This window comes from Caretta caretta, chromosome 8 (genome assembly GCF_965140235.1).
Source record: "Caretta caretta isolate rCarCar2 chromosome 8, rCarCar1.hap1, whole genome shotgun sequence".
Taxonomy (NCBI): domain Eukaryota; kingdom Metazoa; phylum Chordata; order Testudines; family Cheloniidae; genus Caretta; species Caretta caretta.
The window spans coordinates 37,043,906-37,071,544 of NC_134213.1; the positions used below are offsets into that span (position 1 = coordinate 37,043,906).

Consider the following 27,639-nt stretch of genomic DNA (forward strand, 5'->3'; position numbering starts at 1 on the left):
TTTTTTTTTCCAAACATGTATCAAGGGATCATTGTCCACTAGACAGCAAGCTGATTGCCTAATTGGTTGGTAATGCTTGAGGGGCCGGATTTTTAAAATATTTAGGCACCTAAAGATGTGAATTCTAGTGGTATTTGCAAAACCCCTGGGGCACCTGACTCCCAGCAATTTCCACCAGCAAAAATGAGACCCTTCCCACTTGACCATCCCATGGTTAAAAGCATGGGGATAGGCCTGGCTGTGTGAGCTGAAGTTAAGAGCTGCAGGCTGTGTCAGCCCAAGGGAGGAAGTAAATCCCAGAGTCAAGGGTGCTTCACTGAGAATGTCCTACCCCCAGCCTCTAGCTAGGGAGCCCAACTCCTCTGCAGTGGCAATGCAGGAGGTGATCTCTGCTGGCTGATGGAACTTCCATTTGGTATAATGTACCCATAGGGTCAAATTCTGGCCCTTGGCTACATGCACAGAGCTCCTGCTACAGCCAGTAGGATCCATTAGAAACAAGATGTAACTCTTGATTCCCCATTCCCTGCAGGCTGCTGCGTCTCTGAGCACTGATGTGTCTCTCATTCCAGAAAGGGGCAGGTTTTCACCTGGATTTATTCTGTGTTTCCCTTCTGATGATCCTCACATCTGTGACGGGCCTCCCGTGGTATGTGTCTGCCACTGTCATCTCCCTAGCCCACATGGACAGCCTGAAAAAGGAGAGTACAACTTCTGCACCAGGAGAGCAGCCCAAGTTCCTGGGAATCAGGTATTGTTTCCCCCTCCCATTACACAAAACCACCTTGAAAATTCCAGCTGGCATGCTCTCCAAGGGCCAGGCTGACCCTAGAATTCCAGTGCTGAGTTGTGGTGAACTCTGTGGTGAATATTACTCATAGAAATCACTGAACAACTAAGGGAAAATGTGTCCTACTGATGATCTGGTGCTGGAAGTGCTCTCGGAATTGTCTTCCCAGTCAGCCTGACTCCATGCCTCGGAGTGCAGGGTGCTATGGAAGTGAGGAAAGAAGCTCCCCTTCCCCAGGTCCTCACTGCACAGTTGGCCAGCTGCATTACGAGGGAATTTTGCATTCCCCTAAAGCACCAGGTACCAGCCACTGCTGGAGGTTGGGATTTTGGAACAGATGTATGGCTGATGTATAGAAAACCAGTGAATGGATGGGCACGCAATCAGATCCATCTGTCTGTCTAATTAGACAGTCAACTGAGAGTTTTGTGTTCACTAGAATGGTCTATAGATGTTCTCTACTCACTGGGCAGAGCTACATACTGTGCTACAAGAGCAAGTACAAAGTATGCATGGATTTTTTATTACTGGTTTTCACACCATGTTAAGGCATAGCTATCCATGCAATGAGGCCATCATATAGGGTGCTTGTAACCCCATACAATTCCTGAACAGTCAGTTATCACTGTGCTGCAGGAGCCAATGACAGGGAAAAGTCTAGGGTGATGGCAGAAGTTTTTTCCTTCACTCTTTGACATCACTTCTCCTTTTGCAATGTCTGGTTTGACTCTGAGGTAGAGAAGTGAAGGCTGGTGCTTCAGAGCACCTGGTTCAGAGAAGAACAGCAAAGCAGACCAGGGGCTTCTGCACAGGTCCTTCTCAGATGATGCCTGCAGCTCCATTTGGAGCACCTGTGTGCAGTTCCTTGATTTGTTCACATTCAGGTGAGCCCTAGAGGCAAAGCGGAAATGGAGCATTAGCAGAGGCTTAGGGGATACTACAGGCAGGGCTACTTGCAGCTGGGGCATCTTCGTATGGCGCTGGAGCAGTGCACTGGCTGTTCTGCTCTGTATCCCTGGCCATAGATTGGGCCGGGTAAGAAGAGCTGTGGTTCAAACATGAAATACAAAGTGTCTAACAGCAGGAGTGTTTGTCTGCAGGGAGCAGAGACTGACTGGCCTGGTGGTCTTTATCCTCACCGGAGTGTCGGTTTTTTTGGCCCCGGTTCTCAAGGTAATAAAGCGTTTTTGGTTTACATCATTATTACAGAAGTGGGAAAAGACTGGACTATCAGCACAGAGCCCACAGCAATGGATGCATCAGAAATTCTGATAGTCCTTCTCAGTTAATTTTCACTCATCTAAGCCCAAGAAAATACCATTCACCATCCCATATTGTAATGGATGACCTGCATTCCTCCATCATCTTCCAGCAACAGCTCCTCCTCCAATTCACCCCCTCCTGTGCCAGCTTCACCTCCTATCTTCCATATGCAGGCCAAAGACCTCCCTCCACTGTCGCCATTCCGATGCTTATCGAGAGACCACAGCGTGGTCACATTTTACCCTCCTCATACAGTCCCCATACAGTCCCTACTCTATACTGTTCCACTCCATACTGCTCCACTACGGTATGTCTAAACTTGGAGTGGGAGGTGTAAATTCCAGCTTGAGGAGACATACCCACGCTAGCTCTGATCGAGCCAATGTACTCAGATGGAAGCATAGCCGTGGCAGAGCAAGCAGTGGGAGGAACTAGCCATCCTATGTACATGCCTGCCCAAAATGCTAGTCATATACTTGGCGCGTCTAGCTCTTCCCGGTGTTTGCACTGGCAGGGCTATGCTAATCTGGCTGGAATTTATAGCTTCAGTTCAAACCACAAACGTACCCTATAATACACCACACAGTATGAGTGCAACCTCAAGGCGACAGAACCAGAACAAGGGCAAGTCTTGCCCAACCATCCTCCCTCTACGAAGACCGCTGCCACATAATGAGCTTTTCTCCCTCTGATGTGGGACTGGGATCCAAGTCTCTGCATCCAAGCAGATCTCCACCCTGACCCTTTCCATTGGCCAAATAATATCTGTAGTCTACAGTGTACCTCTTTTTCCAAACCAAACTAGACAGCATCTGCATCTGAAGGATAGTGCGAGAGTAACAAAACCTTAGTGATCTTACCTCTGATTTGTCATCAGATGGACATTTCAGGGTATAGTGGGGTATGGGGGCAGAGTTAAGGGTGTTTGTGGAACCTTTTTTCAGAATTTCCTGACTTTCAAATATTTGTGCTTTGAAAACATTCTCTTGCAGCAGAATTTCCTGGTTTTCAAACATTTGGATTTTGATACCCACAACTTTCTAGCAAGTTGTTTTCTGCAGTAGCTAATCTGTCTTTACCACCATAATGCTATCTTAATCAAGTGTGCTGCGTAGGAATATATCCAAAGTTCAAATCCTTATACCTTAAGCAATAACCATAAAACTAAACTGCTGTGTCTGAAATGAAACAACCAAACGGGCCGGCCATACTTGAAGACTGACCTTATGGAAGATGATTAAATTCTATAAGTTTTTGTAAGGAAAGCTACATCTGACTCTGCTGATGCTTCTCACTTGATTTCTCCAGTATATCCCTATGCCTGTGCTGTATGGTGTCTTTCTGTACATGGGTGTGGCCGCTCTTAACAGTATCCAGGTGAGTACAGATCCACAGAGGTCAATCACCTTGACATTTCTGCTCCAGTTTCTCAATGTTCTCAATGTGTGGGTTGAATTCAGGGGATGTAACATTTTTGCTCAGTTCCAGCTCTAGCCATATGTTGTGGCATGGGGGCTTATTTATAAATTTGTTAATGTTTGTGGGGGAGGGAGACATCACAAATGTGTTGTGCAGGTCATCCCAAACAAAGGCTGATAGACCCCCCCATCCCACCACCCCATGTATTGTCTAGGTATCCCATCTGTTACAGAAAACCTATTGTAGAGAGTTTGAACACACACATTGATTAGGACAATTTTCTGTGTCTTCTCACCAATAAAGGTGGGTGTTTTGGGGTACACAGCAAAAAAAAAAAATCCCACAGCAGCAAATCTCAGAGTCTGGGTCAACTGACTCGGACACACGCTACAGGGCTAAAAATAGCCGTGTTAGATGTTTGGGCTGGAGCCCGGGCTCTGAGACCCAGCGAAGGGAGATGGGTCTGAGAGCCCTGTGTCCAGCCTGTGCAAGAAACATCTTCACTACTATCTGTAGCCCCGTAGCACGAGCCCCACGAGCCTGGGTCAGTTGATCCAGGTTCTGAGACTTGCTGCTGTGGGTTTGAGTTTTTTTGTTTTGCAGCGTAGACGTCTCCTTAGTTACTGTGAGTCCGTGACTCCTACTGTTCAGGGCCCATTGACCTGGAATACAAAATAAAAGTGTCACAATGTCACCAAAAATGTTTGGTATCTCAGGGCCTGTTAGGCTAAGAAGAGGGGCTAGGCCCCATTCCTAGTGCTACCGAGCTCTCATTTCTAGCATGGTTGTACGCAGGGTAACAGAGCATAAAGCTGGGACTTACTTAAGCATAGAAAAGCTGTTCCTGGTGCAGGGCTGGTTTTTGCCTTTCCTGGGCCCTAGGGTGGTGTGATTTTGAAGGGGAAATTCCACATTTGGAGGGAGAGGAGGGAAAATGTCTGGGGCAGGTTGACAGAAGGAGGCTGGTTGGAGCTGCATCAGGCACTGGAACATTAGAAAGAGTCCCATGGAGCTCTATTAGGGAGCAGAGTGCAGGCAAGGCATTCAAAGGTGTATGCTAAAGAAATGTATCCCAAGATGCTGCCATTTATCACAGATAGGCATCACGCACTAGGATGGGTAGAGGGGTGTGAATGGGGATGGATGGATAGATTTTATCACTTAGATAGAGGAAAGGAGATATTAAAAGAGCCATGTAATAAACTGCATTTATATTACACCTTTAAATGCCTCAACTGCCCTACTGCCAATATTCCAACCCTCTGGACAATTTCAAACTGCTATGGGGTTGCTTTTGTTTGTTTGTTTCTGTCACAACTCTAAAGAGAGCTTTGGCCCGGCCAGCATCTAAACTGATCCCAGTGCCTGGTCTCAGTGCTACCGCGCTGGAGGGGCTGTGCTGGAGCCAAGAAGCTGCCAGCAGAAGCACTCTAGAAAAACAGTGCCAGTGTGGAGGAGCTGGTGCCAGGGTGCTTTGCTTTTAGCTGGGACTCTCTGTTTCCAGGGTCTTTTCATTTTGCTCTTAGCCCAATGGGGCAGTTGCTGTAATGATTAACCCCTCTGTGCTCACTGAACTGAGGGCTGAAGTAACAGGAGCCAGCTCTGGGAGAGGGTATGGTTAGAGGTGACTGGTGAAGGATGAGACAAGTCAGGTTTGAGCCCTTTTCTGCATCATTATGATGAATAATAAGGCCTCAGAGAAGCGGCCAGGGGAGGGGTAAGGGTTTTGGCTGGAGGGGATTTTTAGTTTAGTTTTGCTTTTTTTAATATTACCTGAAAAGTATTGGGGATATTATCTCCTGTCTTTCCTGGTTTTGCTGGAGAACTCCTTGGATAGCTCAGTGCTGTGGTCTCGGAGCTTTCTCAGCCCTTCACTGAAAGGGCAGGGTGTTCAGTCTCTTTAAGAAAAAGAGAGAGAGAGAGAAAGAGAGAGAGAGCTTCTTGCCTAAGGGTTTGAGTCAAGTGTTAACAAAACCAAGCAAAAATAGAGTGTAAACCGTCTGAATAAAAATCCTTTCCTCTCTCGATCACTCCGGGTTCACCTCCACGCTCTCTGCGACTTCAGAACCCTGCCAGTTCTCCAGGCAGCCATGAAGCCTTCCTGGAACAACATGGTTGATAAGACCTTGATTTCTAATGGAAATATAAACAGTGGGAGTCCTTTTTTCTTTACGATAAAACCCTTCCAGGCACAATCCCATTTCCCCCCTTTGGCTAGCTCTGTGGTTCAGGAGAGCCTGCCTCTCTGTTTCTGTCTCTCTCTCACACACACACACATGCAGAGCTGAAAGTTAATCAGAGCTGCTGCAAGTGAGTGAAATTGAGAGAGGGAGAAAGAGAGAGAGAGAGAGAGAGAGAGAGAAGAAGAATTGTGTCCTGTGATGTGTGCTTCTGACAGTTGGATGGAACTCCTACTAGACTGCCAGGAGCTGAAGATTGCAGTATGTCCAGTGTTACCAGCTCTCATGATTTTATTGCAAGTCTTGTGATAGTTGGTGTTTTTTGTAAAGCCCCAACTCCTGAAGGCATGTAATTAAGAGAGAATCTGTTTTAGTTAAAAAAAAATCAACCCCTCTTCCTTGCAGAGAAACTTGAAATCATGACCCAGGTTAGGGCTGGCAGCACCGCATGTTGTTGGAAAGATTTTCCCCAGGCAGGTTTCCAATCTGAGCTTGCTGTAGGACTTCAGTGGCGTTTATGGCATGTAAATCAGCCTAGCAGAATTTTCCTAAAGTGTTCCCTCTTAGTACAGGGAATGTCTGTGGGACTACTTTACCCAGAATCCTTAGCAGGAAGTTGGGGTTGGTGTTTGGAGTGTGAAAAGCAAAGCCTGGTAGATTGCAATCTGCAGACCTCAGGGTCTTAGACTCTCCTTACCAGAAATAAATCCCCCAGATGAGTCCTGGGAACCTGAGTGTCCTGTCTCATTGCTGGGCCAGCAGCTCACTCACTTGGCACTTTGTGACCTGTTCGCCCTTGTTCCATTTCAGTTCATGGACAGAATCCAGCTCCTTCTGATGCCCACCAAACACCAGCCTGACTTCATGTACCTTCGCCACGTGCCCCTGCGCCGAGTGCACCTCTTCACCCTCATTCAGATGCTCTGCCTGGCTGCGCTGTGGATCCTCAAGTCAACCGTAGCTGCCATTATTTTCCCAGTGATGGTAGGATGCCCTCTTAGCCGGGCAGCAACAAGCTCACTGTGTCCTGCTAGACTGAGTGGCTTTCTCCCTATGTAGAAGGGGAGCACTTGTTGATCTGCCTCTCCCCCACTGGTCCCACTTTGGTATGGCCCAGAAATAGCCAAGTCCCAGGCCTCGGACAGCCCTAGATCCTGACTCCTGGGCTTCCTCTCTCTCCCCTCCTATGAAGTGCTCACAATTCCCATTAGACAAGGCCTTCCAGGCTTGCTTGAGAGAATGGGCTGCCAAAGGGATCAGCTCCTACTCTCTACCCAAGGGTGTGAGAGACCTACAATGTGCCTTGGCTTCCCAGACACACAGCCTGATGCCCTATGTTTAGAACTGCCCTTGATGAACATCTGGAAACTCCAGCTGCTGCAGGAACTTAGATGCCTCCCTATTGATTGGAGTGGGCTGTCCCTGTGCTCTGCAATGGTTCCTGTGCAGTCCAGGATCGCAGTGCTAACTGTCAATGGTGTGCCAGCTCTGGGACCGAGGCCCTGCTGGCTGTATGTTCGCACATGGCAGCTGAGGTTTGCTGGGGTGTCTCTGCTGTCTGAAGAGTGGGTTGGAGACTTTGATGATCTGGGAAGGTGGTAACCGGGCCTGGTTTGGAAAGCTTCAGACCTGAAAGGTGGAATCTCCATTGCTGGAGGTATTGAGGGCCTTTTCCTGCTCCTACTGAAGGTAGTGGAAGTGTTGTCACTGACTTCACTGATTGCAAGAATGGGATGGGCTCTCAAATGGGGGCCTGGAGTGAACTGACATAAGACTCAACCCTACATTGGCAGGGGATGTGATCCGCTTCAGTAATAATACTTTGCACATATATAGCAGCTTGCATCCAAAGACCTCAAAAAATCCCCCACTTAAAGACTAATTTAGCCTTGCACCCCTCCAATGTATTATCCCCATATTACAGATTGGGAAACTTAGGCACAGAGCAGCACTGCGTCTTGCCCTAGGGCTCACAGCAAGTAAATGGTAAAGTCAGAATAGAACTCAGGAGTCCTGACTCCCACTCCCATGCTGTGACCACTGAATTACACTCCCTGGGGGTCACTAATTGTGCCTGTCCTTTGCATGATACTTACTTGAGCCTTTGGTTTGGCCCCAGCTCCTAGCGCTGGTGGGGATCCGGAAGGCGATGGAGTGCATCTTCTCCCGGCAGGACCTCAGCTGGCTGGATGACATCATGCCAGAAGATGACAGGAAAGAGGAAGAAGAAAAGCTGCAGAGGAGCCAGGAGAAGGAGGAGAGTGACAGCGAGGATGTAAGTGGGGCAAGAAAGAGCTGTTTGCCCCAAATGTCGTTACAGAGATACACAGACACACAGGGCAGGGAGGCATTCCCCTCGCTGCGGGCGAGAACGGGGACTGGCCTCTCTCACCTTCTGGAGAAGTGCCATCGTGGGCATGCTGCCCCTTCTGCCTCAGCCCAGGCAGAGAGAGCTGATTGCCTGTCATGGGGGGCTCCATCAGGCCCAGCGAGACAGGCTGAGTGAACATACTTGCTGAGGAGGCAACGACAGTGTGGGGGGAAGAGAGGGAGAAGATGCTCCTTCCCCACTGGGGCTCCTTGGAGAGCAGTGAGCCTAATGTGTGGCTAAGGAGGGCTCCAGCACAGAGCGTCTGAGGGGCGGGAGGGACTTTGGATGGAGGCTGTAGCTCCCCCATGAGTGCCCACGAGGCTGCCTCGGTCCCATTCCAGCCTTGGGGTCCCACAGCTCACTTCTGTTAGGAACAGCGGATGCTGGCAGCTCTTTAGAGCTTCATTTTCTATTGGAAAGGCAGGCTGAGTACGGCAGGGCTTTGCTCTGGCTTGGCTGGGCTGGACAGACACAAATACTGCCACGAGGAACCCATTCACAGCCAGCAATATTGGGGGACTTCGGGAAGGGCTTCTCTGGAGCTGCTTCCTTTCCCTGGCTCCCATGCCCTTCCTGGGGCTGGAGTTACCATAGGAACAAGCAGCCAGGCCTTTCGCATCGCAGGGGATATGACAGACGGTAGCAAAGTGGCCAGCACAGACCTGCTACGAATGCCTGATGAAGCAGTAAATTATTTAGTGTGCTAGCACCAGATATGGGCAAGGCACCAGGCACCAGTACTCTCCTCATAGCTCTGAAAGGCTTTGGACGCAATCCCTCAGGACATTCGCACAAGCAAACCAGGGAAATGTGATCTAGATGGAATTACTAGTAAGTGAGTGCAAAACTGGTTGAAAGACCGTAGTCAAAGAGTAGTTATCAATGGTTCACTGTCAAACTGGGAGGGTGTATCTAGTGGGGTCTCACAGGGCTTAGTCCTGGGTCCACTACTAGTCAATATTTTCATTAATGACTTGCATAATGGAGTGGAGAGTATGCTTATACTGGTGGATGACACCAAACTGGTAGGGGTTGCATGCACTTTGGGGGACAGGATTAGAATTCAAAACCACCTGGACAAATTGGAGAACTGATCTGAAATCAACAAGATGAAATTCAATAAACATAACTGCAAAGTACTTCGCTTAGGAAGGAAAATAAAATGCACAACCACAAAATGGGGAATAACTGGCTAAGTGGTAGTACTGCTAAAAAGAATCTGGGGGTTACAGTGGATCACAAACTCAATATGAGTCAACAAAATGATGAGGTTGTGAAAAAGGCTAAAATCACATCAGGAGTGTCATGTGTAAGGCACAGGAGGTAACTATCCTGGTCTACTCGGCACTGGTGAGGCCTCAGCTGGAGTACTGTGTCCAGTTCTGGGCACCACACTTCAGGAGAGATGTGGACAAATTGGAGAGAGTCCAGAGGAGAGCAACAAAAATGAGACAAGGTTTAGAAAACCTGACTTGTAAGGAAAGGTTAAAAAAGCTGGACATGTTTCATCTTGAGAAAAGAAGACTGAAGAGGGACCTGATAACTGTCTTCACACATTTTAAGGGTTTTTCTAAAGAAGACGTTGATCAATGGTTCTCCATGTCCACTGAAGGTAGGAAAAGAAGCAAAGGGCTTAATCTGCAGCAAGGGAAATTCAGGTTAGATGTTAGGAAAAACTTTCCAACTCTTATGATGATTAAGCTCCGGAACAGGCTTCCAAGGGAGGTTGTGGCGTTTCCATCATTGGAAGCTTTTAAAAAAAAACTGGACAAACATCTGTCAAGGCTGGTCTAGGTTTATTTGGTGCTGCTGCAGCTCAGGGGCTGAACTTGATGACCTCTCAAGGTCCCTCCCAGCCCTACATTTCTGTGATTCTGTCCTAAGATCCTGAGGTGATCCTAGCCACTCAAGGGGTGGTGGAGGAGACTGCAATCAGTATCCATCAGCTGAGGAGCTCTGAGTGCTTTACTTCATGAAGCCTCCAAGCAGCCCATATCACAGAGAGGGGAAATAAGGCACAAAGATGATAAGTCCAACATTTTCAAAAGCAGCCTCTCCTCTTGGGAACCTCAATTTCTGGGCATCTATCTTGAGATGCCAGGGCCACCTCCTCAGAGGTGCTGAGCACACACAACTGCAGCTGCCGTCAGTGGGAGCCACAGAGTGCACCACTTCTGAGAAGATCAGGCCCTACGTGGCAGAAGGTGGGCACCCAAGACCAGAGGCCACTTTTGAGGCTAAGTGATCTCCTAAAGCCGAGGGCTGGACAGGTAGCGGATTTTTCCACTTGCCAGTGATTCCCAAAATCATAATCAGGGAGAAAACTAGTTTCAGGTCAAACCAAAACAATTATTTTTACCTTTCAGAAAGAAATTGTTTTGGGTTGAATCAAATATTTCATTTAGATTTTGAGCATTTTTTATGTTTAATTTTTTTATTAATAAAGTTAAAGGAAATCTTGAAATAGAAAGTCGTTTCCACTTGAAAAATCAAAACCATTTGATTTTTTCTGATGTTTTTTGTTTGTTTGGGTTTTTTTAACCAAAACAATTTGGTGAAATCAACATGGATTCATAAAATGGGGCAGGATCCCCACATCTGCATTGTTCACTGAAAAAAAAACATTGGTCAAAGTATTTCACCCAGCTCTGGTGGATAGTTTAGGTCGGACTAGAACCCAAAATGCTCTGATCCCTGCTCTGGCCATATGTGCCATGCTCTAGAGTGAGTTAGTCGTACTTATGCCATAGGGAGGACTCACTGCCAAAGCCACAGTAAATACTATTGTAGCCTGTCTGAGCGAGGCTAAGCGGCAGGTAGCAATAGAGAAGCTCACTTAGACAGACAGCATGACTCTGAGTGGAGAATGCAGCTCTCTGCCATTGGAAGTGTTTGAATGACGCTCCACAGTCAGTGGACAAGCCAGTAACACCTGCCTTGGCCTCTGCTTCTTTCCTCCAGTCTGAATTCACATACCAGGAAAAAGGACCAGAAATCAACATCTCTGTGAATTAGAGGAATCCATCCTTGCAGATGGGACAAGGTGAAAGGTGAGGGACAGTAACTCATCTGGGCAGTGGTGAGCCAGCTGTGCTGTGTGTAGTCATAAGGAGCATGACCACCTGCAGCCTCCTGGGGATGTGCAGGCACTTAGCACCTCAGAACATCAGGCCCCAGGAAGACTGCAGGACCAGGATGGGTCACTCCTGACAGAGAGGCCCTTTCCTGCCCTACCTCACAACTTCCTCCACATACCCTACAGGGCTGGGGCTGGTCCTGCTGCCACATGGAACACTTCACATCCTCACCACACACAAGAGGATCTGTCCTCTGGGTTCTCCCTTAGACACCTAGAGCCTGCTTATCCCACCCAGCACTGCACAACCAGGGCGTGCCACAGCTGAGCTGGGGTGTGCCTTCTGCCAGCTTCACCTGGGGCATTTGGCAGCACAAGAGGTGAGTGCCCCTAGGCAGTGCAGTGAGCCAAGTGTAGCCAGATCACTTGCTAGCATGGCAGGTACCCCGAGTGTTGTGTTCCATTTGGTGGCTGCAACGGCATCCCAGTCGGTGTGGTTCATGCTGTGTATGTGGTATGTTCAGCAGCAGGAAGCACGCAGCCCTGCTGACATGCTCGGTGCATGTTGCAACACACTGGATGCATTGCATGGTGGATGCGGACACACCTAGTTCATTTGGCAGCATCCTGGCATTTGCACTCCTCTGTGCAACTGCAACATGGCAAGGCTGTTCTTCCAGACAGGCCCAGACTATGCAGCACATGGCAGCGGAGCTCCCTCAGGTGCGCCTCCACCATTAGGCACCCGGGCACGTGCACTAGTGCAGGTGAACTGGGTCGATCAGAAGCAAACAAGGAATTCATAGCTACAGTACCAAAGGTTAAGTGTCTTTGAACACTCCCCTGATCACAGCAGCTGTCGCAGGGTCACACAGGCAGGGCAAGGCAGGGCATGTTCCAGAGCTCGGATTCTATGATTCTATGATTCCAGAGCTCTGGAACATGCCCTGCCTTGCCCTGCCTGTGTGACCCTGCGACAGCTGCTGTGATCAGGGGAGTGTTCAAAGACACTTAACCTTTGGTACTGTAGCTATGAATTCCTTGTTCGCTTTTGATAGACCCAGTTCACCTGCACTAGTGCACGTGCCCGGGTGCCTAATGGTGGAGGCGCACCTGAGGGAGCTCCGCTGCCATGTGCTGCGTAGTCTGGGCCTGTCTGGAAGAACAGCCTTGCCATGTTGCAGTTGCACAGAGGAGGCCCACGCTGCACTGGGATTTCTAAAAGTGTCAGAGGAGGGGCAGCTTGTTTTGGAAGGCCAGGCCAAAGGAGCAGAGCACACAGAGCTTTCCTAAAGTCAGCTGCATGGGAGGGCAGAGTTGGTGAAGCTTTTTGAAGGGCTTGCCAACGTTTTCAAAGGACTCTCCCATATAACAGCTGCTGGCCTTCAGTGAAGGAAGGAGGGCTGTGTGACTCCCAGGTAGAGCCTGGCCAGGCTTCCCTCACCCGGCTGCAGGGGGGTCCTGGGGAGTGTCCTAAGTGAGGCAGGAGGTGAGATCAGCAATTTGTGGGAACTCTGCAGGGGATGGGGACAAGGGTTCTTGTCTCCAAGTCTCTGTCCATTGTGCTGGGGGTTCTGTTTTGTAAGTGAAACAGAGCAGCAGAACTAGACAGCTGACAGTTCTTGGTTCATCTAACAAATACCAAGGATTGTAATGCAAACAGCAGAGCAACACAATCTGCTCTACTGCCAGCTGGGGCTTTGCATGGTGACTGGATCAAGGGCATCAATGTCCTTTGCAAATGAACAATAGTCTCACGGGATTTTCTTCCCCATACATAACTTCTGTGTTGGGCAGGGAGTGTTTCCTGATGGTCTCATGCACGTGGAAAGCAGACGACTTGCATTTCTGGGAAGAAGTTGGTCTCCAGAGCTCCATTGACATCCCAGGAACTGAGCATGGCTGGTGCATGGATGGTTTAAAGGGAAGATGCAATGCAGGGAACAAGTGTTTTTAAGCCTAAAATTCTGACAAAATGGACAAGGTAATCTCTCTCCCTCGCACATAACCAGCTGTGCTGGGTAGGATGACATTACCAAATACCTTTGCTGCATAGTCCCTGACTGAATACCATGAGTTGTTTGCAGTGTTGTTATAGCCATGTTGGTCCCAGGATATTAGAGACAAGGTGGGTAAGGTAATAGCTTTTATTGGACCAACTTCCTTTGGTGAAAGAGACAACAGAAGACCTGAAGAAGAGCTCTGTGTAAGCTCACAAGCTTGTCTCTTTCCCCATCCACCTTGTCTTTCTGGACACTGTCAGCTAACTCCTGTCTACCACTGAGTAGCTTAACAAAATCAACAATGTATGTAACTATTGTTCTATTTATTAAAGTGCTGCAATTCCTCTATTAACTGGATCCCCTGCTTGTGAGCTCTCTAGAATCATGCAATTAAAATGAAACCAGAGACTTTCTGAAACTGATTCATTTCCTTACTTGTTGGATTCCACATAGTTGGGAGTGCAGGGTGTGGGAGGGGGATGCAGTGTGCAGGAAGAAGCTCAGGGCAAGGGGTTGGGGTGCAGGAGGGGTGTGGGGTGTACGACGGGGCTCAGGGCAGGGGGTTAGGGTGCAGGAGGGGGTGCGGAGTGCGGGAGTGGGTTCAGGGCAGGGGCTTGGGGTGCAGGAGGGGGCTCAGGGCAGGGAGTTGGGTGCAGGAGTGGTGTGGGAGGGGACTTAGGGCAGGGGGTTGGGGTGCAGGAGGGCTGTGGGATGTGAGAGAGGGCTTAGGACAGGGGTTTGGGGTGCAGGAGGGGTGCAGAGTGCAGGAGGGGGCTCAGAGCAGGGGGTTGGGGTGCAGGTGGGGTTTGGGGTGCGGGCTCTGGCCCAGCGCTGTTTGCCTGGAGCGGCTCAGGGGTGGCAGCAACGCACAGCGGGGTTAAGGCAGGCTCCCGCCTGCCCTGGCCCCACATCACGCCTCTCCCCACGCCGTTCCCCATTCCCGGCCAATGGGAGCTGCGCAGGGCGGTGCCTGCAGGCGAGGGCAACACGCGGAGCCCTCTGCCTCCCGCTCCCCCTCCCCCAGGGGCCGCAGGGGCACGGTGCCGGCTGCTTCTGGGAGTGGCACAGGGCCTGCGGCGCCATGAGGGTGGCAGTCCCGTGTGCCGGATCCAAAGCGCTGACGCACCGGATCCAGCCCATGGGCCGTAGTTTGCCCACCCCGTACTAGGCAATGGGCTAGTGAGTTTTGCTGATTAATAACACCAGTGCTCTTTGAAAGCTGCCATCACTCCGGACTTGTCTGGGGAGACTGTAAATATCTGTGTTCAAATTAGAGTCTGCATTTTGATTTCCCTTTGCCGGAGCTCCAGGTTTCCTAATTATTTGTAAGGACAGTTGGCCACTAGGTTTTAATTCGTTTTAACCTCCTAGGGAATGAGACTTCTTCACTTTAGTTTACACCTGAGATAGGTTTCAGTACCCGGAGAGCTATATTGCGCCACTGAAAGTAACATAAGACAGTGTTGCATTGTGGGTAAATCATGTCCGATTTCCTGGGATGATGCTTTTGCTTTGTATTTTATGAATTTCAAACAGATACCAGAAAAAAAACTGTAGCTTTTCAGATCAGATTATAGCACTGTCAGGATCTTTAGAGTAGGACAGGGGTGGCCAACCTGAGCGTGAGAAGGAGCCAGAATTTACCAGTGTACATTGCCAAAGAGCCACAGTAATACGTCAGCAGCCCCCCATCAGCTCTTGCCCCACAGTGCCTCCCGCCTGCTGGCAGCCCCGACAGTCAGCACCCTCTGCCTGCTGCAATCAGCTTTTTCGCATGCACAGGAGGCTCTGTGGGGGAGGAGCGAGGGCATGGAGGCTCAGGGGAAGGGGCAGAGGCCTTGGGAGAAGGCGTGGAGTGGGGGCAGGGCCTGGGACAGAGCAGGGGGTTGAGCAGTGAGCACTCCCCAGCACACTGGAAAATTGGCACCTGTAGCTCCAACCCTGAAGTCAGCGCCTATGCAAGGAGCCGCATATTAACCTCTGAAGAGCCGCATGCAGCTCCAGAGTCACACATTGGTCACCCCTGGAGTAGGAGCTGACACAGGAGCTGATGGATAGCAGCCGTTGTTTTCCCCATGTATTACTACTAGAATGCAGCTCAAAGGCTGTAAATGTTTTACAGCAAAAGAAAATCCCTCTATTTCCCAGGTTAATTTGTTTCCTCTGGCTTGTCCTCCTCATAGTCTAGACATGGTGGTCAGCTCTGTATGGAACTGCCCTCGCCTGGCTCCAACCATCCATCAGCTTTTCCATTAGCAGAAGACCCCAGACTGTCCAAACAATGGCATATGGTCAAGGGGCTCCCTTTTCTTCCAAAATGTTGGCAGCTTACAGAGCCACACTAAAGCAAGCCCAGGAGCTAGGGACACCCTCTCAGAGGCACCCTCCTGCCACACGTGTGTGCCATAGCCATGCCCGTGCACAGTGGCCCCACCCCTATGGATGGTCATGACAGAGGCCATCCACACTAGAGCTGTCAAAATAGGTCCCCCCTATTTCGGCAGGATGTGACTCCCCACACGCCGTCTTCAGGCAGGCTTGGATCCATCCTGGAGGAGGAAGGACTCGGCTTCCACCTACCCACCCAAGCTGAGGATTCTGGGAGAAGGGTGTCCCTGCTGACACCATCCAGCAGTGAGGGCCCACACCACAGAGTGTCCTCTGCTGAGCTGGTGTTGGCAGGGCCTCCAGAGCAGGTTTCAGAGCTTAGTATTCCACAGGAGGAGAAATGGGGTAAGTCACACCTCCCAGAGCTGGTATTTCAGCCATACTGTAACTGAGGCAGACATTGCTGCTTCCACAACACTCTAGTCACATTTTCAAGCTTTTCTTCATACCCAGATGGGCTATGTTTATGTTTTAAAGAAAGCTGTTATCCTGCAGTCCTCCTGTGACCTGCAATGGGGTGCTTTGCCCCAAGGGCTGGAGAGCCTTGGCTTAGGCAGCCCTGATTCCAGGATGAGCCCCACCTGAGAGGAATATGGGACTTTCAGTACAAAAGGAGCAGGAAAGTGCAGCAAAGGGGAGAAAGTGCAGCCAAGCCTACAGATACTGTAGGGCCCTGAGTTGGCAGGGAGAAGGGCAAACTCCAGGGAGGAGGTGCCAGGAAGCAGACACACTGACCCTCAGAGAGTGGGGGCTGTGCCCACCTGAAATTTGGGTAACGGCTGGGAGAGTTTGTATTCTATTTTCCAAGCCTGTGTGCTCTTTTGGGCTATTGGAAGAGAGACACCGAATAGGGCTTGGGGCCTAGGGAGCTAATACACACCTGAGGACTCAATAAGTGGGCCCCCTTGTGGGGATTATTTGAGCTACCTTTGACCTGTGAATTTGAAGGGCCCTGAAGGGGCAAAACAGTCTGGCTGTGAGGAGGGTGCTTGGGAGCTGGGTGCTCCTGTTCTGTGACTCTAGGGATTGGGACTCTTGGTGCAACCCTATAGAGACTATGCCTTAATCTGGTCCTCCCAGTCTGAATCCTGATCTCAGGGGGTGTAAGTGATTTTCTATGGCGCAGTCTTTATATCCAGGGCCCCCAGAGCATGACCAAGTGATGTCACCTTTGCTACAACCATGATGGGATTTTAAATTCATGGCCAACATGTTTCTTAGAGACATATTTATCTTTTTTCTCTCTGTAAATTGTCAGACACATAGATGAACATAATTTGTTGGGAAATAGTCAACATGGGTTTTCTAAAGGGAAATCATGCCTCACCAATCTACTAGAATTCTTTTAGGGGGTCAGCAAGCATGCAGACAAAGGAGATCCAGTGGATATAGTGTATTCAGATTTTCAGAAAGCCTTTGACAAGGTCCCTCATCAAAGGCTCTTAAGCAAAATAAGTAGCCATGGGGTAAGAGGGAAGGTTCTCTCATGGATTGGTAACTGGTTAAAAGATAGGAAACAAAGGGTAGGAATAAATGGTCAGTTTTCAGAATGGACAGAGGTAAATAGTGGTGTCCCCCAGGGATCTGTACTGGGCCCACTCCTATTTAACACATTCATAAACGATCTGGAAAAAGGAGTAAACAGTGAGGTGGCAAAATTTGCAGATGATACAAAACTACTCAAGATAGTTAAGTCCCAGGCAGACTGTGAAGAGCTACAAAAGGATCTCACAAAACTGGGTGACTGGGCAACAAAATGGCAGATGAAATTTAATGTTGATAAATGCAAAGTAATGCATATTGGAAAGCATAATCCGAACTATAAATATACAATGACGGGGTCTAAATTAGCTGTTACCACTCAAGAAAGAGATCTTGGAGTCATTGTGGATAGTTCTCTGAAATCATCCACGCAATGTGCATCGGCAGTCAAAAAAGCAAACAGAATGTTGGGAATCATCAAGAAAAGGATAGATAATAGGACAGAAAATATTATAGCCTCTATATAAATCCATGGTACGCCCACACCTTGAATACTGTGTGCAGATGTGGTTGCCCCAACTCAAAAAAGATATATTGGAATTGGAAAAGGTTCAGAAAAGGGCAACAAAAATGATTAGGGGTACAGAATGGCTTCCATATGAGGAGAAATTAATAAGACTGAGACTTTTCAGCTTGGAAAAGAGGCGACTAAGGTGGGATATGATAGAGGTCTATAAAATCATGAGTGGTATAGAGAAAGTAAGTAAGGAAGTGTTATGTACTCCTTCTCATATTACAAGAACAAGCGGCCACTAAATGCAATTAATAGGTAGCAAGTTTAAAACAAACACAAGAAAGTATTTTTTCATGCAACGTACTGTCAACCTCTGGAACTCCTTGCCAGAGGGTGTTGTGAAAGCCAATACGATAATGGGATTCAAAAGGGAGCTAGATAGATTCATGGAAGATAGGTCCATTAATGGCTATTAGCCAGGATGGGCAGGAATGATGCCCCTATCCTCTGTTTGCCAGAAGCTGGGATTGGGTTACAGGGCATGGATCACTTGATGATAACCTGTCTGTTCATTCCCTTTGGGGCACATGCTGTTGGCCACTGTCAGAGGAAGGATACTGGGCTTGATAGACCTTTGGTCTGACCCAGTATGGCTGTTCTTATGTATGTCTGAGAGTGTAAAAAGGGCTTTAGCTCTAGCCAGCCAAAGCAGGTTATCCCAGGTTTTAAAAACGCTGTGAGGAAGAGCTAGTTTATGAACACTGGGCCGTTCCCCACGCCAAAATGGCGTAGATTCCCTGGTGCATACCCTGTCACCTCGGCGCCTCCCAAGAAGGGGACGGTATATCAGTCTTTTATTCTCCCTCTATGATCTCCTCACCTGGAGGATCCATACCAGGCTGCAGCACAAGTTAGATGCTGCACTGACTCATTCTGGCACATAAAGGTCCCCTGGGAGTGCCACATAAACTGGAATTGCTTCCTTCTCCCCCCGACATGCCTCAGCCTAGCCCAAAAGATCCTCTACGCCTGTGGGGTCAGGAAGGGCTAATGCCATCTGAGTCCTATGCCATCTGAGTTTTCCCTATCCTAGGCTGCCTTAAGGCAGCTTTAAGTCTCCTTTGCACTGTAGGAGCAGTGCAGAAGGGACCACAGGGAGGCATTGGGCGGGCCCCAAAGGCAGGAGTTGATCAGGCTCCCAGTTGGGTTCATGCTGTCTTTGTAGTTCGCTTTGCATTTATCATTTCTTTCTCATGGTATTAGCACTGTGCTCGCCCCACGCCACAGATGTGTTTCCGGTCAGATAGGAAAGCACTTAAATCTTCATCCTATGATTACTGATGCCAGTGGCAAAACTGCCATTGACCTCAGTGGTGCAGTACGAGGCCTAGGGCTACCATGCATCTGGTTCTTCTCTCACTTCCCTCGGTTTCTTGTTGGTGGGACCCCAGTGGATCTGCTCCTGATTTATGCGGTGTAACTGACAGCAGACTTTGGCCCCATGGTTATAAGCATTATAACCATGCTATAACCATATAGTTATAAGCATTTTAAAATACAAAATAAATACACTGTCTGCATCCCTCTGGTAGTCAGAGACCTCAGGTCGAGTGCTCTCAGGGCCCCCTGGCCCAGCTTCTGTAGGCAGACATGGCTTTTGTGTGTTATCCCTTTGTTTGCTAGGAAGGTACCAGATTACAAAAAGATATCTGTGAGATGCTAATAATACATAGCAAAAAATAAAGCTGCTCTCTTGCCTCTGGGGAAGAGCAGTCATGTTACGCTGCAGGATTGCCATTGTCCCTGGTACTGCTCTCTGTAGGCAGTCCTGGGTATACTGTCCAGCGTGTTTGCCTTGGAGCTGATGTGTCGTTTTGCCCCTCACGCTGCATGTGTAGTTGTGACTCTCCGGCCCTGGGTTTACATTTTCCTGGTTTCAGAAGCACATCCAAGTCAGGCAATAGTACAGCAGGGTGGTAATATGTGGGTGTTTGGGGAGGTAGCGATCATACCAGCCAGTATGGGGACGTGTGCCTCCCCCCCACCCATGCCCCACTCATGAGGTGAGCTGCACTACTCACTGTGCAGGTAGCCAGTGGCTGCCACTTTCTCTGCATCGCAGAGCATCTTTGCAGACACGAGGAGCAGTACAGAGTCACCATTCATTCCTGGCCAGGGCTTGCTCCTCTCCTAGTGGCCAGGAGATGAGAAATCATGCAGGGCACCCAACAGGGGGAGTTTGCTGGTCTTCAGATGACACCCAATAGTGGAACTATTCTAGTTGCTAGCTGGGTGGTCAGTGGGGGACTTGTGCCAGTCATCAGCCAGGCAGCCTGGGTGAGGAATTGCACTGGTTACAAGCCAGTCAGCTAGCAGGGTTGGGCATGCACTGGAGGATATGTAATATGAATGGCATCTATGGAATGTCCCTGTGGCAAGATTCCCACACCTGGGAGGGGAGAATAAAACTAAAATCCCAACAGAGTCTGAAGGGACCATTTTACCTCTGCTTCCTTGTTGAGTTTGGCTCAGTGAATTCTTACCAGCTCCCTCTACAGAAATCACATCTGCATGGCTGAACTGTTCTTTATCTGGCTCGGATTCCCGACACATGAAATGTGCAGGATCAAGACTATTTTTATACAGAGAAAATTGTTAATAATTAGTTTGTAATAATGACAGAGGGAGGAAAGTTACAAGTTAATAGAAATTTGAACAAAAACAACCTGACAAGTATTTGAGCCCAGGAGCTGTGATGCTTCATACACCAGCCTGAGACTGAAAATCACAGGGATCAAAACTGCTGAGGTACTTTTCAAATAACTAGTGAATAGAGTCAGGCCAAAGTCCAACTCTGATAAATAACATTCCACCTGCCTAACCCCCCACCCCCCCAACCATCCCCCATAGCAGTTTCAGTTGGATATAATATTCTTCACTTCCCAACCTAAATTGTTATGTGGTGTTGCTCTGTGCTGTGAAACAGCTGACGAATCCCACCACAGAAGTAGCTGCATTTCAGTCATGGGCGAAGTGACTCCTCTGTATCATTTGTACCACAAGCCGCATATGACACCACAAATCCTTACTCAAGTGACTAATCTTACTCATGTAATCAGTGCCTTTGACATGAATGAAATGCTCCTGTGAGTAAGGACAGTTTGTATGGGGAAGGGCTTGCAAGATTGGGCCTTGAGTTTGTCTTTTAAAGGATATTCTGGGATAACATAGAGAAACATCTAATGTTATAGCATTACATGGCCTTTAACTGACCTCTGTGATGATTTAGGAGCCACCAAAATCTTCTGCCATTTACCAGTATTACAATAGAAACAGGGAGAAACTTAAATCAGTACAACAATGAATAGAGGGGCTAGAGACCTGAAACCGTGTATCATTCTCTACTTCCTGCCAAGATAGAAAGGCATCCACATACTCGCTGTCGGTTTCCTTCAGCAGAAACGTTAGACGTCTGCAGCTGTCCACACACAAACTTGCACAGATATGCTACATGGATAAGCTGATTTTCAACCATTTCAAGAGTGTTCATATAGGGGTTTGCACCATTTTAACTAGATTAGTGCAAGTTTGTGGGGGACAAAGCCTAAACTATAAATGTCCCCCTAAATAGGACCCTTATTCAAGTGAACTTTTGTAGGCGATGACTGTAGCAACCTGCCGGGAACCTGGATGAAGGAGCCCAGGTTATCGGAGGGAAATGTTTGGAGGAGGCAGCAGGAAGTCAGCCTGTGAGCACATGGCTTGAATGCTAGTTGCAGTTGCAGCACCTCTGTAAAGTGTTTCTTAATATAGAGATGGTTTAGTATGAGAAACACTGAGTCCTCTCCTGTCATTACACAGCATGTGGTACATGCAACAATGCTAGAGGCACTGGGTGTGTACAAAAGAACACTGTGCATTTAAACAGCACTTTCTGTCCAAGGCTCACAGAGCATGCCACAAACAAAACACCACTGTAAAGGAACATTGTCCTCATTCTCGGAGGTTAAGTAACCTTCCCAAGGCCACACAGTGAGTCTGTGGCACAGCTTAGCTCAGACAGACCTAGCCTGTGTCCCAGTTCTATGCTTTAACCATATCATCAGTTTCCCTGCAGCAGAGGCGGTGCTACCCCATTGGGGGCCGTAAGCCCCACACAACACATACTATAAAAGTGAATGGGGGCCCCCTTGAGCTGCTCAGGGCCCTAAACAATTGCTTAGTCTGATTATGCCTAGTGCTGGCACTGCCTTGCAGACAGGTGTACAGGGTAAGCGCCCAGTGCTAGTAGTGCTGGGACACTCCTGTGGATTCTCCACCCACTCAGGCCTTGTATCAATAATAAGGCGGCAGCTCATTTACTAACTTGGCTCATGTCTCTGTTGTGAGTCTTAGTTAAACCAACCTCTGTGTCACTGGGATAGCATGCAGTAGCTGTGTGCCATTAGCCTCATTGTACTCTACTTCCTAGGATTAGCAAGCCCCTCTTAAAAATGTTTCACTAGCACAGATTCACCAGCCTCCGTGTCATTATGAGAAATTCACTAACAAAATCCAGCCCTAAAGGTCCCAAGTGCCAGACCCCTCAAAGTGCCCCAACACTTGGTAATTACCCCCACATCCACCCATTTCTTCACTCTAGTCAGCCTTTCTCCAGGATTGGCTGCCTCACACCTCTGAAGTTCAGTGTTTTTTTTCTCTTTCTTCCAGCTGAAAGCAAGGGCCCTAGGAAGCCACACTGTGGATAAATCCCAACACATTATCCACCTCAAAATAGTCCTCTAGCCAGAAGCACCTTGCTACACTTTGGTAACAAACTTCTGAGGATCCCAACCCTCAAACAATCTCCTGAGTGCGGCACTTGCTCCTGGACTTGGCTCTGTTGGCACTTCCCACCAGCAGGCAGGACTGGAGCTTTTATAGGCATGGCCCCGGCATGCGGTGAACTCAGTGCAGCAGTCACTGAATTAGTCACATGAACTATTCATTTCACACGCACAGGGGCAGGTTTTCAATGTAATTGCTCTCTGTGTAGGAGTCCTGTGTTTCTCCTGCTGTGATCCCTGCTGATACTATCTGCTCTGCTTAGAGGAGCTTTCCAAACTGGTCCCCTGCACCGTTAGCAGGGGGAGGGAAGGGAGCCTGCATGGGTGTGCCAGGGATTAGGAGCTGCAAAGTAGCCAGTTCGTTACCAAATGGCACTGGAGAAAGCCTCATTACTATTACCACCTGTATCATTATTAGAATGTAGTAAGTTCTGTTCCTGTGGCTTCTGGGCACCTCATAAAATAATCAGCCCATGACACCCTGATGCTGCATCACGGGGTTTGTGTTACAAGGACTCCTCGTCACTGTCTATTTACATGGCATGACAAGCCCCATGCAGCAATATGTCGCACATGCTGGACCTACTACTGCATGGCTCTGATCAGATCCTGACAGCAGTGTCCAGTACCCTGGTGAGCTGGATGCAGCTGCATAGTTTGAGGTTCGCTAGTCTAAGGATTATTAAATTCAGACACAGTAGCTGGATGTGGCAGGGCCCAGAAGCAGCCTCAGCTGTAGTCCATTGTCAAACCTCTCTGATTGTGCAAGCTGGTGTTTGCCCCATCATCTCAACTATTATGTTTCCCAAAGGATTAGCCAACAGCTTAGCAGCATCTGCCTGTAGTCTGTGTTTAGGAGAGACAAATGCCTCTCTTCTGTGGCAAGGATCCATGGCTGGGAGTGGAGCTGGGGTTGCTGGATGCTCTCTGTCAGTAGTGGCCTGAGGGAGGAGTGTGACATCCAAGATGATCCTGAGCCCCTAGATCTGGACAGCAGGCAGCATGCACTGAGCTGTCTCACAGATTTCCCAGGACAACTTCTTCAAAAAAGAGACAATCCTGGGAAAACGTGAACAAGTGGCAGCCCTCCTGTGATTCCAGATGGGAAGCAGGGGCAGGAACTGATGGGACTCTGCACAGTGCTGCACTGCTGGCCAGGATACTTCAGGCACTGCACAAGGGGAATCCTCCATGTAGACAGTGTATTGGCCCAGCTAGATCTAATGCTTTCCTATGGATCAATGCCCAGTGCCCCACAATAGGGAATCTCTCCTGCACTCTTCCTAGCTCCAGCCGTGGTGCAGACAGTGGGAACACCTCAGCCATGTGGGGAAGGTGTGGGCCACCAAAGTTCCCTGCACTCCAGTACCTCAGAGCATGGGCCATGACAGAAGGTTTCCATGGGCAGATGCATAGAAGAAACCTTTGCTCTTGTCAGAACTCTCTTGTTGCCAGTAGAAGCAACAGCAGCTGTTGTGTCTGCACAGGGCCCTGCTTCATGCATGCAAACCCACCCTGGCAGCCAAAGAACCATCCCTGATTCCCCTCTATAAGGAGATGTTTTTGGTAGATGTGACATTATCTAACCCCTTCCCCTACCTCCAGCCTAGCTTGAAGCATGGCACTGTGGCTCCACCTTCTGTCTACTGACAAGGTAGTTGAGATAATATCCTTTATTGGACCAACTTCTGTTGGGGGCAGGTGTACTTTTGAGCTTTACGGATTTCTTCTTTAGATCTGGGGAAGGAAACGAGTGCCTTCCCCAGACTGGAGCTCTGTGTAGCTTGAAAGCTTGTACCTCCACCACCAGCTGTTGGTCCAATAAAAGATATCACCTCACCCACCTTGTCCCTCTCGTATCCTTAGACCAGCCATGTCTGCAACACCACATTTTAAAAGGTTTTTAATTTTGATATGCTTTTTTTCCCTCAGGCATCCTGCACTTGTAAGGTAGTTTTATTTTAAAAATAAATGCTGTTTTGTACATTTTAATTTAATTTGAATTTCCATCCAAACAAAGCTTGACACAAATCACAAGTAAGAAAAAAAATCATCCAGTAAATAAGAAATGTACTGTTCACCATTTTCTAAAATAATATTTAAAAAGTAAGAATCTGAATAAATGTATGTTAAATTATATAATTGCATAAATAAATGGGTATAGATGTAGCATGTCCTCCAGCTTAGCAAAAAGAAGGACCATATTTAGTGGAGAGACTGTATTTACAAAAAGAAAAGGAGTACTTGTGGCACCTTAGAGACTAACCAATTTATTTGAGCATAAGCTTTCGTGAGCTACAGCTCACTTCATCGGATGCATAAAAGTGGAAAATGCAGTGAGGATGTTTTTTTACACACAGACCATGAAAAAATGGGTGTTTATCACTTCAAAAGGTTTTCTCTCCCCCCACCCCACTCTCCTGCTGGTAATAGCTTATCTAAAGTGATCACTCTCCTTACAATGTGTATGATAATCAAGGTGGGCCATTTCCAGCACAAATCCAGGGTTTAACAAGAATGTCTGAGGAACGAGGGAGGGGGGGAGGAAAAAACAAGGGGAAATAGGTTACCTTGCATAATGACTTAGCCACTCCCAGTCTCTATTAAAACCTAAGTTAATTGTATCCAATTTGCAAATGAATTCCAATTCAGCAGTCTCTCGCTGGAGTCTGGTTTTGAAGTTTTTCTATTGTAATATTGCAACTTTCATGTCTGTAATCGCGTGACCAGAGAGATTGAAGTGTTCTCTGACTGGTTTATGAATGTTATAATTCTTGACATCTGATTTGTGTCCATTTATTCTTTTACGTAGAGACTGTCCAGTTTGACCAATGTACATGGCAGAGGGGCATTGCTTGCACATGATGGCATATATCACATTGGTGGATGTGCAGGTGAACGAGCCTCTGATAGTGTGGCTGATGTTATTAGGCCCTGTGATGGTGTCCCCTGAATAGATATGTGGGCACAGTTGGCAGCGGGCTTTGTTGCAAGGATAGGTTCCTGGGTTAGTGGTTCTGTTGTGTGGTATGTAGTTGCTGGTGAGTATTTGCTTCAGGTTGGGGGGCTGTCTGTAGGCAAGGACTGGCCTGTCTCCCAAGATTTGTGAGAGTGATGAGTCGTCCTTCAGGATAGGTTGTAGATCCTTGATAATGTGTTGGAAAGGTTTTAGTTGGGGGCTGAAGGTGTCGGCTGGTGGCGTTCTGTTATTTTCTTTGTTAGGCCTGTCCTGTAGTAGGTGACTTCTGGGTACTCTTCTGGCTCTGTCAATCTGTTTCTTCACTTCAGCAGGTGGGTACTGTAGTTGTAAGAATGCTTGATAGAGATGTTTGTAGGTGTTTGTCTCTGTCTAAGGGGTTGGAGCAAATGTGGTTGTATTGTAGAGCTTGGCTGTAGACAATGGACCGTGCGGTGTGGTCTGGGTGAAAGCTGGAGGCATGTGGGTAGGAATAGCGGTCAGTAGGTTTCCAGTATAGGGTAGTGTTTATGTTTACAATACCCACCTGCTGAAGTGAAGAAACAGACTGACAGAGCCAGAAGAGCCTCCCCCCCGGTTCCTCAGACATTCTTGTTAAACCCTGGATTTGTGCTGGAAATGGCCCACCTTGATTATCATACACATTGTAAGGAGAGTGATCACTTTAGATAAGCTCTTACCAGCAGGAGAGTGGGGTGGGGGGAGAGAAAACCTTTTGAAGTGATAAATACCCATTTTTTCATGGTCTGTGTGTATAAAAACATCCTCACTGCATTTTCCACTTTTATGCATCCGATGAAGTGAGCTGTATTATGCTCAAATAAATTGGTTAGTCTCTAAGGTGCCACAAGTACTCCTTTTCTTTTTGTGAATACAGACTAACACGGTTGCTACTCTGAAAGGCTGTATTTAGTTGAAAGTCAGCCTGTTTTAATGGTTACCAACTAATGAGAATCAATGTTTCCTTAGGAAAGTAACTAAAAATACAAATGAAAAACATGATAACAATAGATTTAAATCAAGGTTTCCTGCTTGCTGATTTAAATCACTTTGGTTGAAATCAGTCCACGCTGGTGCCACATGGAGATGTGGGACATGGCCATAGTTTGACAAGGGGCTGGATGTGGCTGTCATACGTTATCACATAAAGCCCAACAAAATATAGGGCCAGCCTTGCATGGAGGTCCCTCCAGGTCACAGGGTTGGGGCACACTGATATGGGATATCTCTGTACTGCTCTTTGGATGCAGAGAGAAGAGTCTCCAGGGCTATAGAGCTGGCACCTTTCACCAACATTACATTCCTCCCAGGTCACCTCCCCTCCCACCATGAAAGGCTGCTCTTCTTGTTGTGCCATTACACACCCTGCAGAGCTGTCTAGGTGCAGAGTGGAGCATAGAATCATAGAGTATCAGAGTTGGAAGGGAACTCTGGAGGTCATCTAGTCCAATCCCCTGCCCAGAGCAGGACCAATCCCCAATTAAATCATCCCAGCCAGGGCTTTTTCAAGCCTGACCTTAAAAACTTCTAAGGAAGGGGATTCCACCACCTCCCTAGGTAACGAATTCCAGTGTTTCACCACCCTCTTAGTGAAAAAGCTTTTCCTAATATCCAATCTAAATCTCCCCCACTGCAACTTGAGACCATTACTCCTTGACCTGTCATCTACTATCACTGAGAATAGTCTAGATCCATCCTCTTTGGATCCACCTTTCAGGTAGTTAAAAGCAGCTATCAAATCCCTCCTCATTCTTCTCTTCTGTAGACTAAACAATCCCAGTTCCCTCAGCCTCTCCTCATAAGTCATGTGTTCCAGACCCCTAATCATTTTTGTTGCCCTTCGCTGGACTCTCTCTAATTTTTCCACATCCTTCTTGTAGTTTGGGGCCCAAAACTGGACACAGTACTCCAGATGAGGCCTCACCAACATCGAATAGAGGGGAACGATCACGTCCCTCGATCTGCTCGCTATGCCCCTACTTATACATCCCAAAATACCATTGGCCTTCTTGGCAACAAGGGCACACTGTTGACTCATATCCAGCTTCTCGTCCACTGTCACCCCTAGGTCCTTCTCTGCAGAACTGCTGCCTAGCCATTCGGTCCCTAGTCTGTAGCGGTGCATTGGATTCTTCCATCCTAAGTGCAGGACTCTGCACTTGTCCTTGTTGAACCTCAGCAGATCTCTTTTGGCCCAATCCTCCAACTTGTCTAGGTCCCTCTGTATCCTACCCCTACCCTCCAGCGTATCTACCACTCCTCCCAGTTTAGTGTCATCTGCAAACTTGCTGAGGGTGCAATCCACACCATCCTCCAGATCATTTATGAAGATATTGAACAAAACCGGCCC

General features: G+C 48.2%; 1 protein-coding gene across 1 annotated transcript in view; it reads left to right on the forward strand.

Annotated features, from left to right (window-relative positions):
• Positions 1 to 13,520, forward strand: part of SLC4A9 (solute carrier family 4 member 9) — a 53,483-nt gene extending 39,963 nt beyond the window's left edge. Inside the window, exons 16-22 of the mRNA XM_075131951.1 lie at positions 573 to 751; positions 1,891 to 1,963; positions 3,362 to 3,430; positions 6,463 to 6,636; positions 7,772 to 7,927; positions 10,985 to 11,073; positions 12,897 to 13,520. Coding sequence (XP_074988052.1) covers positions 573 to 751; positions 1,891 to 1,963; positions 3,362 to 3,430; positions 6,463 to 6,636; positions 7,772 to 7,927; positions 10,985 to 11,038 — 705 coding nt within the window. The 3' untranslated portion in view covers positions 11,039 to 11,073; positions 12,897 to 13,520. The remainder of the gene's footprint in view (positions 1 to 572; positions 752 to 1,890; positions 1,964 to 3,361; positions 3,431 to 6,462; positions 6,637 to 7,771; positions 7,928 to 10,984; positions 11,074 to 12,896) is intronic.
• Positions 13,521 to 27,639: the final 14,119 nt, after the last annotated feature.